This window comes from Protobothrops mucrosquamatus, unplaced genomic scaffold, assembly GCF_001527695.2.
Source record: "Protobothrops mucrosquamatus isolate PMUCROS unplaced genomic scaffold, P.Mucros_1.0 scaffold337, whole genome shotgun sequence".
Taxonomy (NCBI): domain Eukaryota; kingdom Metazoa; phylum Chordata; class Lepidosauria; order Squamata; family Viperidae; genus Protobothrops; species Protobothrops mucrosquamatus.
The window spans coordinates 447,017-460,929 of NW_015386675.1; the positions used below are offsets into that span (position 1 = coordinate 447,017).

A 13,913-nucleotide genomic window follows, 5' to 3' on the forward strand; every position below is an offset into this window, starting at 1 on the left:
AATCAATCAATCAATCAAATGCTAAAAAGTAACTGAAATAAATAAATAGTAATAAATATAATAGATGTAAAATGAAAGGGGGGAAGTGAAGCAGGCAAGGAAAGAGGGAACCGAGATGGTCATACCCGGAGGAAGGAATCCAGAGAACCATTCTCCATGAACTCAGTGACAATCATGACGGGGCGGCTCTTGGTGACCACACCTTCAAGGCGGATGACATTTGGATGCTCAAATTGTCCCATGATGCTGGCCTCACTTAGAAATTCCCGCCGCTGCTCATCAGTGTAGCCGGCCTTCAGGGTTTTAATAGCCACCATGTATTCACGCTTCCCTGGAGGCTTCAGGCGGCCAAAACACACCTCTCCAAATTCTCCTGCCAGGAGTAAGGGATGGAAAAGACACCACATCAGCCAGAGGAGGAACTGGTGCTTGCATAATTTAAGTGCAGAGGGGAGGTAAGACTGTGGGCTCTACTATTTGAGAACCAAGCCCTTCATCACTTTCTGGAGTTCATTTTCATTGGTAAAGTTACTATATTGCCCAAGTTCAAATCAGGCAAGGCAATTCCCTCTTTTATCTTTGAAACAGGGTTTTGACAAACTCCGAAGTTCTGAGCACTGATTGAGGTTCAGTCCTCCGAGGCTCGGCTGAACAATCTACACACTTTCACAATTGATACAATCTTTGGTCTGCTCTATTTGAGAAAGTTTTTTTTTTAATCAAACTTGACAATTTTAAGATGGGTGGACTTCTACTCCAAGAATTTCCCCAACCAGCATGGCTGGGGAATTCTGAGATTTGAAGTCCACCTATCTTAAAGCTGCCAAGTTTGAAAAACATGTCTAAGAACTCAAGAAGCAACTTGCCTGGAAAAAATAGAAACAAGCAAACAACTACACAAAAAAAACCCAATGCTCTAAAGCTCTGTCTTAAAGAAAACAGAAGCTACAGTAGACTAGGAGTTTTTTGCCATTCAGAAGGCGAAGAAGGTCAGAGAACAAGAAGAGCTCAGTCTTGAGCTTCAGCCCTCATAATTTTTTATTTATTTTTTTATTTATATCCTGCCTTTATTGTTTTTACAAATAATTCAAGGCAGCAAACATATCCAAGACACCTTCCTCCTACTATTTCCCCCACAACAGCAAACCCTGTGTGGTTAGTTGGCTGAGAATGACTGGCCCAAGGTCACCTAGCTGGCTTTCATGGCTAAGCTGAGACTTGAACTCAGAGTCTCCTGTTTTCTAGCCTGGTGCCTTAACCATTAGACCAAATTAACCAAAAAGAGTACCAGACCCTTTACAGGGAGATATTTCTTACCCCTCTACACCTTTCTTATATAATACTGCTTACTTTTTTCTTTCTGCAACTGGCTCTGTCCTTTGTAATTCTGATAATTGTATATATTTTGCATTAGTGTGGGATTACATCATGAGGAAATGTTTCCCCATCCTATTTCAGCAGCAGGTGTGAACTGAATAAAATTCTGCCCCTTCTCAAATAATGGGGAAAGTCTACATGGAAAGAGTATTCCATGCATTCCTTCATTGTTGCACAGTTCTAGGGATGTGCAGAGCTTCAGATCTAAAGGGGGAAAAATGCTACAATGGGGGTGGGCAATCCCAGGAAAATATGCAGTTAAATTAACAAGCTCTCAGCAGGGTGCAACAAGGGCTTTGAAGCAGGCACGAAAGAGCTGTCAGTGCCTCCTTACCTCAAATTTATATTCTCCTGAGACATATGCGAGCTGAGGAAAAGACACATTTTTATAATAGTTTTGTTAAAGATTTTAGGTACAACGGTAAAAATTAATACAAACTGGAAAAGTAGAAGAATATAAAGAAGGAGTAGAAGATGCAGAAAAGAAAGAAAAAAGGGAAATTACAAAGAGAAATGGGAAGAAAAATAAGAATACAGTAAAGAAAAAAATATGCCTCTTTTTTAAGGAGGCATCAACCATATACAACCCATCTATTTTGAAGCATCTTTTCTGTTTTGGATCTGAAGCACAGCACATTGTTACACACTCCTTTTCCTAGAATGTACCCATTTTTAATTCTTCCAATACCTAAGATGAAGCCTGCACGGTGAAGATGCTGTAATGCCAGTTGAGTGAAGTTCTATTAGATAAATAAAACCAGATAAATGGGAGGAACATCTGACAACTGGGTGGACCCTTGTGAACATCGGTAAGTTGCAACCCAACAAAAAAGAGGTCACAATGAGAGATTTAACTATGTTTGAGGTTCCAAGTGAGAACAACTGTACTGAAAAATAGGGCTAAGGAGCAAATAAGACAGCAGAGATTAAATCAGAAAATATTGCTTCATTACCTGATCCAATGACTTCCTCTATCTTGACAAAAGACACATCAATTTCCTTGGCAAATTCCCGAATAGCTTCATTGGGGTCTTCATAGGTAGAAGGGTCAATGTAATATTTGACCCCAAGGCCTGCGAGGGAGACCACAGATTCCAGAATCAGCTATGAGCTGGAGAGAAGAGGCAGCTAAAGAAAGGGAAGACTCTCAATCACCTACCCCGAGTGCTTATGTACTGTTGTAGGCGATCTGTGTATGGAGTTTCTCGTCTCTTACTGTGGAAGAAGAAAACATAAAAGGAAAACTAAGATAGGATGATTTTGTTAGATGCATCAGGTCCAAAGGACTCTTCTAGAACTATGAAAAAGATGCAGGCAAGAGCAGTCAAAATCATGTTCGATATTGTAGAAGCAATCTATAGTGGGATTTTACTTGAAGGGGGAAGAAGATCATGAATATCTAATCATTCTATGTTTGCTCATAGGTTATGCGTAGGTCATATTAAATATAACTTCCTTTCAATGTAAAGGAATCAGAAGGAATGTAGAAACTTACTCATAGTGAGGACAGAGTAGAAAGAGAAAAGATTGTTCTCTTTTTTTTATGCTAGCTAAATCTGAACTTCAACTGACTGATTGTAGGATACAAAATAAAATACTTCACAAAAGGGCCAATAAAATATCAGCATAATACTTTTTCAGCTTTAGCAGAAAATTGCACTAAATGACCATTTGATCATCCAATGCTGTGACCGTAAAATATGCCACTGGTTTAGGGGAGCATTGTTGTAATACTGGAAATAATAAGTCACATATTTCTTTATTCAAAATACTTTGAATTTTTATTGAAAAGCAATTTTAATAAAACCCTAAAGCAATTTTCAATAAAGATGGAGGAAGTACAGAGGAATAATAAATTAAATTATGTAGTACAAACATAATGTCAGCTAGTCTGATCTGGCAGAGCTCTTATGATATTCTTAAGTACTGAATGGACACTTGAACAGTGAAGTGACACCAGTAATTCTACTGGGAATTTATATGATAATCAGATGTAACATAGGCTCAATTTGTGCACTTTTTACCATTTGTTCTGATACTCAGAAACACATATCCATTTATAAAGACAATTTATGCCCATATTCCCAGTTAGATGCTATAAAGGGGAGACCATGACTATTCACTCGGTGACAGAGTTTATGATACATCTCTAAAAGTTGCATTTTGAACAAGATTTTCAATGCATTGGGCAGAGTACCAAGTAAGGATATGAAATGGATTTGATTGGAACTCCAGTGTGCTTTAATAGCCTTTAGATTACATGAATAATTATATCTAGTTTTGAGATTTGGTGATTAAACAAAAATTAGTAACAGATTTCAGTTGAAGTTGGAATGACGATTGGAGCTAAAGACTAAAAGATTCTACTTTCAAATAGCTTGCTTATTCGCTATTTTAAAGAAGTTTTAAACTGATCTATAACAGAGATGGGGATTTTTATTTATTTGGGGAAACTTGCTAATAGTGATTAGGCCTGAAACAAATAGTGACTAGGGAACCCATTATTTTTTTCACACCCTATTTATTCTATTTTTGATAACTTCTGTCTCACCAAGTGGCAGATTGCTAGGTAAAGGTGAGACAACTCTTAACAGAAATCTAAACTGATTACTTGCAGGGGCTGTTAGAAATTAGATTGGAGACTAAACTTGGAGATTGCCTGCCTTTGAATTATAGTGGAGATGTTTCTTTTTCAGGCTTGGAGTCACATGACTGGTGATATTATAATGTCACAAAGCAAGTGGGGTTGGCCAAACATACATTATCAGTGGATGGGTCGTGGGGTTATAGTAGCAACAAATTTTCCACAGGCTTATCTATTTACTCCTTTATCCCCAAAATTGAAAAATGTAGCTCATTTGGAGGGAAGGGTAATGTTTAAGAATGTTCTGGATGCTTTAAAGCCCAGCAAAGCTTAATAGATCATTTCCATTATTTAACATTCCCCTTCCCCTAAAAAAAAGGGTTCAAAGGTTTGTACCTTGGACATTGTGGAACTGCACATAGGTTGCCAAAAGCAGCCTACATATTGTTTATCCCTTGTTTACAGTCTTCCTTTAAACGTATTAGTAGAAATAGTATGTCTACAATTGACATATTGACCAAAGGCGCTCTTCTATAACTGTAACCCTAATCCTAACCTTGTCATGTTTCTCCAATTATCTCAAGGTCTGAATATGAGGTCAAAAAAGAATGGTATGCCTTCTTTCCCACACATACCATATCTAGGTTCCAAATGATCTTGTGTAATATGTAACACTGCAGATGATATATATAATATGGGAAAAAATAGCAGACCGTCTCTCTCGATAAGAGTTCCGGGACATAATGGGATTCCTGTTTGAAAGCAGCTTTCCAAAATCACACTGAACTCCCTTACTTGGGAATAGTTTTGTGTTGAATCAACAATATCTTTACGAGGGTGAAAGCAGAACACCTACCTTTTAAAGACAATGGCCAGGATGGCAATGGCAGCAATTACCATGAAGGCGAGTCCACCCAATGCCGAGCCTACAATAAGAGGCAACCGATCCTGAACCATCTCAGAGCGCTCACCTGTCAAAGAAGGAAGGCAGTCTGTTGTCTTCTTATATATAATCTTTATTATTATGAAACCCTCTAATACAGTCTTAACATTTGAACAAGCTTTCTCAAAATGTTGTTAAGAGCTTCAGACACCAATTGCCCTGCTTCCCCTGTCTGAAGCATCCGAGTGTGTAGAACAGGAAGGGTCATAGTTATGCTGACTCCATCAGGTCCCCTTTCCATGTAAGGTTTTCTCTGAGCAACAAAACCTCCATGCAGTTTTGCTTTATCATCTAGCAGAATATAAGAGACTTTTCAAATCTCTCAGCCTTTCTTTCTGTTTCTAACACACATACACACTTCAGTTGTATTATGCCACTTTATTTCATTCATTTTTAAAATTAAAAAAAAATCAGGTCTTTTAATTGTCAATTTCGCCAAAGCTCTTCCTTCCTTTCTTCAAAAGTACTTCTACACAGCTCCTGCAATTGATTTTATCTCTCTGGCTAAACACATATGCAATTCACATGGTCACAACTGACCAAACAGTTCTTCTCCAAAAGTCACATTGAAATGATGAAGCTTGTCCAGGATAATTCCTCATTAGATTGTGTCTTAGATGCCTAAGCGTTGCCACATATTGAAATGACACAACACTTGAAAATACATAAGCAGATGGCGACTCAAGGTATATGTTAACCTGTTAGGTATGTGAAGGCTATAAAAAGTTTATGAGGCAGGAGCAAAAGAGTAATAAAAAGAGAAAATTGTTCAAGCAAGTATGAGCGTGAGAGAGAAGTATTGAAAAATCTAGGTTTGGAAACTCAGAAGATGTGTCACTTACCTCCTACAAGAGTCTGGAAATACATCTTTCCACTATAGGGCCCATAACCCACTGCTGTCCGGGCTCGTACTTGGAAAGCATATATCTTCCCTGGGCTTAGACTGGAGATGGTGGCCATATTAGTCTCACTGGTTAAGGTGAATGAAGTGTCCTCATCTTCTGACTAGAAACCAATACAGGTTGATCAATAGACTTCCACTTCTTCAACCTCAGCAACCTCAGCAATGCTCAGCAATGGTCTTTTGTCAGATGCATCCACATTTTTGTTATTTAGTCAACTTCCTTTCTGCCCAAACTCCTGAACTAATAATTCAAATTACCAACTACTTCTGCCTTTATTCTCGAGGATGGATAGCTAAAGGAACAATAAAAATGTTTTGCATGAGGGAAAGGGGAAAAAATGTTCCAAGGATGGATTGCCTGACTCATCCTTTCAGTACAACCCATGGCTTCCAATAAACTCTTAAGACTCTTTCTTGTTATAACTATTATCCACCCCATCCTGGTAACATGAGCACCCTGAAATGAAAATATGGTGGGCAATAATAACAACGCAGCTCTTTTCCATCACACTAGTGGCCCATTCAGGAAATGAATTTTTTCTGGTCTAGAAGCTACGGAATTTTATCCTTCCCATGTGGGTCCTTTCTGCTTTGTTTATTTCTGGAATGATGCAAGATGAGATCCTGTGGTAGTGGCAGCTTCCCAACTGTTTTAGTAATATAAAAGGGTAGCATGCTCACTTCCTAAACAGGAGAAGAAAAATTAGGGGAAGTCTATTCCAGAATCCTAAATTGATTTTAAAGTCCCATGCCTACTCTAAAAGAACCCGACAACTATTCTATGGCTGCTGAGAACTTAGTAGGTGAGATACAACTTTTCTGGACCAGTCCTAGTTTCTTGGAACTAGGAACCACAACAGTTGTAATTATTAAATTTTACTGCGTAAACTTGCTATAGATGGCAAAACTGGAACTGAAACCCAAACTCAAATGCTAATTTTTAACTCTGGACTTTTTTCACCAGTTTACCTTGTCAAAATAGCGCAGTTGATAGTCCAAGATGATTCCATTTGGCTGGTCAGGCTGTGGCCAGGACAAAGTGATGCTGCTTGGGGTGCGACTCACCTGATGCATCATAGGGACAGCAGAAGGGACTGCAGTAAAAAGAAGGAAACATTGGAAACTGCTTTGCTATTAGGGGTACTATGAAGAATTCCAGTTTGCCAAAGCTATTGTCACCCTGCCTGCTTGCAACACAATTGCTACATGCTAGGATTACTTGCTTTTCTAAGGTTTGGATCCTGACTGGAAGACTTTAGTGGAACTCCGGATTGCATTTGGCCTACCAGAGGGGAAAGCTGGCTGTGCCTGCTGCTCCATTGTGGAAAATGACAGGGAAGGCAAAGAAGCAAAGAACAGAATTATTTGGCAAAGCACAAATATCCCTACCCTCTGTGATTCAAAGTCCTCCTTCAGAGAATTTGTTCCTTCTGTCTGAGACTAAAAGTTGGCAGTCCTACATCTAAACTGCACATCATATAAGACTGTAAGGGTATTTGCTTGGGTACATTTAACATTAGCAAACTCTTCAAAAAAAATGTGCAACTAATCCATGGTGCGTATGCCATGCTGAAAGATCTCTGACTCATCTTTAACCAATGGATTCTAATCAGTAGGCCAAAGCAATTCAGATTAGAGGTGGCCTTGACAGTCATGGTCTACTATTACATGTGTGGCCACTAAAGGTTTTTGAGAGATGGGCCTCTCCTGTTAACCTCCATAAGGAAGATCTATTGAATTTACTGTGGTTGTCGTATTGCAGTTTTAATATACATACTTAAGTCAATAGTGTAACTCTTTCTGGGTACTCCTAAAATATCCCGGATTGTTTTAAGAAGCTGGGCTGACCCTTTACAGAATTGCCATTCATACATTTCAGGATGCCTGAAAATATTGCGGGACTGTGGGAACTTCCACACATGAGGCTTAGAGTGCTTTTCACAGGCTATTTATGTGAATGTCAGATCCTTCTCAAAGTGGAATATTTAAACCAGAAAGAGAGCCATTTGTAATTCAAATGCACACTTTGGCCAATGGAAGGTTTACATTCACATTAGAAACCAATTCATGGAGGGGAAAAAAAAAAGCTCTAAGCCTCTTGCATGAATATATCTATTGTTAATTTGAAGAGGCTTTGAAGGATTTTGCTGTCTTGTATCTGTTCTTTCTTGTTCTTTCTTTACTGTATATTTTTAATATTTGGTTTTATTTTTCTTTACTTCACAATATTTTATGCCACCCAATTACAAAAAAAAATACAGGTGATGAGAGGTGGTGGAGTATATCTGCCAGGCAAAATTCCTGAACTTAAGAATTCCAGGTGCAAACTGCTTTTTTGGTTTGTAATTTATTGTTTCATTATAATGTAACCTCTTAATATGGCACGTATTGCAAGCCATATGAAATTATCTATCACCTTTATATCCTACCCTTTCTCCAAGGAGCTCAGCTTGACGTAAGTCTGTCTCCTCCACCCTCCCTACTAAAACTGTTCAGACCTTCAAGAGCCTTCCAAGAAAATCCTCAGTCACCAATCCTTTATCCATCTTACTCATTGTGAAATATAACCTATGCAATTTAAAGTGGCTATTTTCCAGTCGTCCCAAATGTTATTTCTTCCTGAGAATATTCCACTTTTCCCTAGTTTATATTTCTGTCCAACTGGCTCTCGTTCTCCTTCTAATATTCATGGCTGTTTTCCTCTGGGAGAACTCATGTTAAATGTTCCTGGCGGTTGGACAAGGTTTGTCATAGTTTCAGAAAAACTAGAAATTAATCTGAAGGCCCTGGTGTGAGGGTTTATTTTCAGATTGAGTGAACGTAAAAGGCGGGATTGTGCATACTTTTCTGTAGAATCTATGTTATGCTGAAATAATGAATGGAATAGTACTGAAATTGTCATAAACATTCTTTTTCTCACTACTGAAAATCATAATCTGTAACCAACCCAGCCATATTCTCTGTGCAGTCAAAATACATTTTGTTCACTGGCTGAAAAGTAAGAACTTGGGTTTGTTTGTAATTATCTACTTCTTGTAATATATTAGAAAAATAAAAAGAGGATTTGTTTTCAGCAAAAAGATAGCACTGTTTCTCAGCTTCTTTCTGAATATAAATATAAATAGTTCAATGATCACACATCCCTAGAACAGGGGAAAGGCTAGGAAAGTGTACAACATTGTCATCTTACAGAAAGCATAGTCTTGACACTCAAAATACAGATTTTTTTTTAAAAAAAGAAAGGCGATTCCATGCATGATTTTTATTTTATTTTTCAGGAAACCCTTTCCCTAATGAATTATCTGAGTAGACATTTCTGTGCATTTAATCTCAATCCCCATAAAAGAGCCTATATTTCATGATGCATTTCTAATTAAGTTGCCAGCCAAGCTTATTGGAGATTTTGTTCTAAAATCCATCTAGCAGTCCTAAAGAGCAAACTTCCCCACCACCCCCAGGTTATGTTAAATGTCCAAGAAACAGGATTCCATGGAGCATAGCTTACCACCACTGAACTAACATTTACTTGGAAGGAGTAACATGAGAAGGCCAAATATAGAACCACTGCAGAAAAAGAAATTACAGCCTTCCAGTGTTTTTGGGAAAATCTTACGTACAATTCTGTGGCCCGAGATCAATAAAGTTGTTGCATGATTAAGATTAAAATTAGTTTAACTAGCAAACTTGGAACAATGTGAAACCTGTGAACACCTGGCCCAATTGGTAAATCTGATAAGGCCGCAAAATCAACACAAGGTGCTTGTTTTCTCCTCAGTGCTAACAAACATAAAAGGAGTGAGTTTAAGTTTTTTGTTTTCTTTTTTTCAGATGAACAAGAAGAATTTATTCAGAAGGAAGGAAATCAAAGAGGCTTTAACCAGCTTATGCAAGCATGAACCAGTTTCAAATACTATAAATCAAGTTAAAAGAATACTGAAATGTTTCATGTACTTCTTGTTTTTTATTCTTCATCTTCACAAGAATGCTTTTATCTACTATTATTTTTATAAAATTTATGCCATTTTTCAAAGGAATGAAGATATATAAACACGTTCTTGATCCAAGGAGTTTCTTATTTGTGATATACTGGATTAATTCATTTAAATATACTTGGAGCCTGGCATGAAAATGATGAAGATATTTTCTTCCCTGTCCTCACATTTTTCTGAATTTATTCTTGTATATCTCAAATGAGCAGTTGTAATACTTTGTTTTAAAGCTGGTAATTACTTTGCAGTTCTGGTCTGTAAACAAGTATTTTATATAGCTTATACAGTACAATATACAATATAAGATGCAGGTTTTACTGTGAAACAGAAATGTAAACTATACTTACATTTTAAAATATAAAAGTAACATCAAATAGAGTGGAGTGAAGTAAGCCTACATAAAGTTTCCACTGATTATATCAAACAAGAATTTGGTGCCACATCTGTATGAATGTTTTGATTATGTGTAAAAGAAGTTAAAATATTAATGATTATGCATATTATAAATGCATATGTACTAGAAAATGTCATTTTAATACTTTCAGAAACAGAGCTTTGTTCCTATAAAAAAATCATCACATCCAGATTCTTTTTTTTATGAAGTTCAGATTTCTACCTTCTCATTTTTATATAAAATATATTCTTAATCCTTTTATGTATGGTATCTGACAGGAAAGGCACATATCTTTTTTTTAAAGTCCTGAATCCATATCAAAATGCAATAAATACCACCTTATTCGCTCTCAATGTACATTAGATCAGTATCTCTTTCTCTCCCCTCTTTGTTAGGTTATTGTTATAGGAAATTCTCAACTTACAACCACAATCGAGCTCAAAATTTGTTAAGTGAGTTTTGCCCCATTTTCTGACCTTTCTTGCCACAGTTGTTAAATGAATTACTATAATTGTCTAGTTAGCAACACAGTTGTTAATTGAATGCATCTTCCCCATTGACTTTGCCTGTCAGAAGGTCGCAAAAGTTGATCACATGACCCCAGGACAGTGCAACCATCATAAATATGAGTCAGTTTGCCAAGTGGCTGAATTCTGATCACCTGACCATGGGGATGCTGCAACGGTCATAAATGTGGAAAAACAGACATAAGACATTTTTTTCAGTGCCGCTGTACCTTCAAACGGTCACTACATGAACTGTTGTTAGTTAAGTTTATACTTAACAAAATGAAATATGTCTTCTATAGTGTTTTTGTACCTCTGTACACATGCACAGAAAGAGGCTGGTATACAAATGCCCACAGTTGTTATGTCGCTATATTAGGTGAGGAAAAGAGCACAGAATTGATGAGAGAGGGCAAATAAACCCAAAGGGAGAGAAATAGGAATAAGCCTTCGCTACCAAGGGCACATTTTAAAGCTGAATTTCCTCACCTTTTGTCAAAGGACCATTGCTCAATGGTAGAGCACATGCTTTGAGCCTGGCGTCTTCTGGCCCAGGTCTCTGACACCCTGCACAGACAAAATCCATCCAAGTAAAGGATACCAATTTGGGTGGATGAGGCAACCGATCTCTTAAAAGAATGCTTTCTCCCTAAATTTGAGAAGTCTAATTTAATTATGAGCAGATCATACCAAAGGCTACGACTTCTTACATTACATGCTCAGCAGACACACACTGCTGATGTAGCCTTGCTTTATATTCCTGCAACATTTAAAAGAACAGGAGCACGGTTTTCAGCAAACGGTGCAAGTATCAGTTCCGCAATTAAGTTTGGAATTTCTTCATACTTTACTGAGTGCAACTTGAGTGGAATACTCAGTAAACAGTCTGCGGCAAAAGAACAATGGAGTGAAATAGGGTAGAACTACTCATGCCTAAAACTCTACTCATTTCAGTTCTAAGAAAAAACAAAAAAGGAGGCTCCGTACAGGACAACTACGTTTAATAACAAATGTCATGACACAGTTCTTTCTAGCAAGGGCCATTTTGTGTCTACCTACTTTTTTAAGTAGGTACTTTTTACTTTTGAAAAGTAGGTATTGCTTTTGTAAGGGGAGGTGCGATGGCTCGGCAGTTAAAGACCCTGAGCTTGTCAACTAGAGAGCTGACAGCCTGGGTTTGAGACCCCAGCTACATGCAATGGGGTGATCTATTTATCTATTCTATGCTATCACAAAGTGAACATATTTAGAGCACAGTGTATCTGTTTGCAAAGGTCATGATTTTGTACATAATCTCATGACAGCATTAATGCCGCTTCTGAACTGTTGAAGGGTAATGCAGATAGGCAGTCAAACCGCATCCATGCACCCACTTCTGAGAGAAACTAGCTTGTGGATCTGCAATCAAGCAGACTTTGCTTAAGCCTCCACGACAATTTTATTCTCAGGATCAGAGGTGTATGTCCGCAGTACAACTCTAGAATTCATTTTGTAAATGCCATATCTCTTGAATACCAAGCATCATCACTTGTCTCTACGCTAACTTTTATACTTTTATACAGTACTAGTAAGTTCTATATGCATTGGTATGCAAACTCTGTGCCTAAAAACACTTTGATAATTAGCTTCCATAAACCATCTCTGAAGATCTGCAGGTTCTCAGTGTGAGCCGGGTTTTTTAATAAAAAGATCAGTGATGGCCTGCCTTCAGTTTGCTGTTTATCACATTAGGGATCATAAACTTTAATAAGTGCCTCCTGTACTGCAGTCAAAAAAACCAGATGGTAGTTAACAACTCAAAAGAAATGCAACTGAAGAATGGCTAAGAATTACTAATGATTAGCTTTACTTACTTCCTCCATTATTTGATTACTCTTGGGTCATAGCAGGAGATATATTCTCTTTCTCAGGCCCTCCCACCCCCCCACCCCCCAAAAAAAAGCCTATCATGGGTTTATTTTTACCTGATTTCTTTTTCACTGCAGACCTGCATATAATGTGATGGCTGTTGTTGCTCTCTCCTATAACATATAGGCAGCTACTACAAGGTCATCAACTTATACATTCACTTCTCCATGTCCCTGACTGTCAATAGCAGAGGATTTTTCAATGTTGCAGCAAAAATAAACATCCTATATATCATGGAGGAGAATTGACTCAGATGTTGCTATTTTCTGAAAAATCTCTCGGTCTTCTTTTAATTTTTATTCTTTTATTTTATTATGCAAACTACCCAGAGTTGTCTTGAGTCAAGTGATCTATACGTTCAGTGATGACAACTGGATGGGTAGATGAGATAGATAGATAGATAGATAGATAGATAGATAGATAGATAGATAGATAGATAGATAGATAGATAGATAGATAGATAGATAGATAGATAGAAAAGAAAAAAAGAGGATTCTTCCAGCATTTATAAGTATTCAAAATGCCTCCCTTCATGCAAATGTCCCCTTCAAAAAAATCATATTATTGGTGAGGCTACATTATTATCACTGAGATTAAGGGATTTAAGGGATGAATTACAATGACTTGCCTAGATCCTGGCCAATTAGTCTGCCTGTGGAAGAAAAGAAGTTGTGATTATGTGGCTGAATAGTATACAGTATACCTATTTCCAAAAACCATGTTCAGCAACATTATACCAAAGCCTAGAACAAATTGGAAGAATAAGTTACATATTTAATAATTTCATACTAACTATCGTATTCCTCATTCCCTACAGAAATGTATAATTCATGATATATGTTAAACATAGCCCTTTAATCACCAGTAAGGAATGACTCAACCCTGGTTAAATCTGCAGTATAGATTTTTGGAAATATAAAGGGACATTGTTTACATTATACCAAACACAAATGCCAATATAACAAGGAATAAATCATGATTTTCAGCATAACCGAATGGCATTTGAATGCATGAGGAAAATAATAATGCACATAAACAGCACCACTGTGCCGCTTATGCAACTCCCATGGTTGCCCATTCAGACATTAAACTTTATCTGTTCTAAGCATTAACTTAGATTCTGCTTATACTTCAGGAGTACTATCACTGTCAAAAGACAAGTTCTCTATTGTTTGCCAGCTTTAGTGCCTTCAGAGGAATTCCAGAGGAGTTTGAATGAAGACAAATGATATACCATCTGCTAGAGGTACATGATTAAGCAGATGGGCCAGCATAAGTTGCAAACTCCTGAACACAAGGAATGAGAGC

The 13,913-nt window shown here is 37.4% G+C and overlaps 1 protein-coding gene across 1 annotated transcript in view; it reads right to left on the minus strand.

Annotated features, from left to right (window-relative positions):
* The window catches only part of LOC107286909 (ephrin type-B receptor 5), a 139,823-nt gene that overhangs the window by 13,950 nt on the left and 111,960 nt on the right, over positions 1 to 13,913 (minus strand). The window contains exons 6-11 of the mRNA XM_015815351.1: positions 6,778 to 6,902; positions 5,747 to 5,909; positions 4,818 to 4,932; positions 2,537 to 2,592; positions 2,331 to 2,450; positions 126 to 373 (exon numbers count right to left, since the gene is read on the minus strand). Of these exons, the coding sequence (XP_015670837.1) occupies positions 126 to 373; positions 2,331 to 2,450; positions 2,537 to 2,592; positions 4,818 to 4,932; positions 5,747 to 5,909; positions 6,778 to 6,902 (827 nt within the window). The remainder of the gene's footprint in view (positions 1 to 125; positions 374 to 2,330; positions 2,451 to 2,536; positions 2,593 to 4,817; positions 4,933 to 5,746; positions 5,910 to 6,777; positions 6,903 to 13,913) is intronic.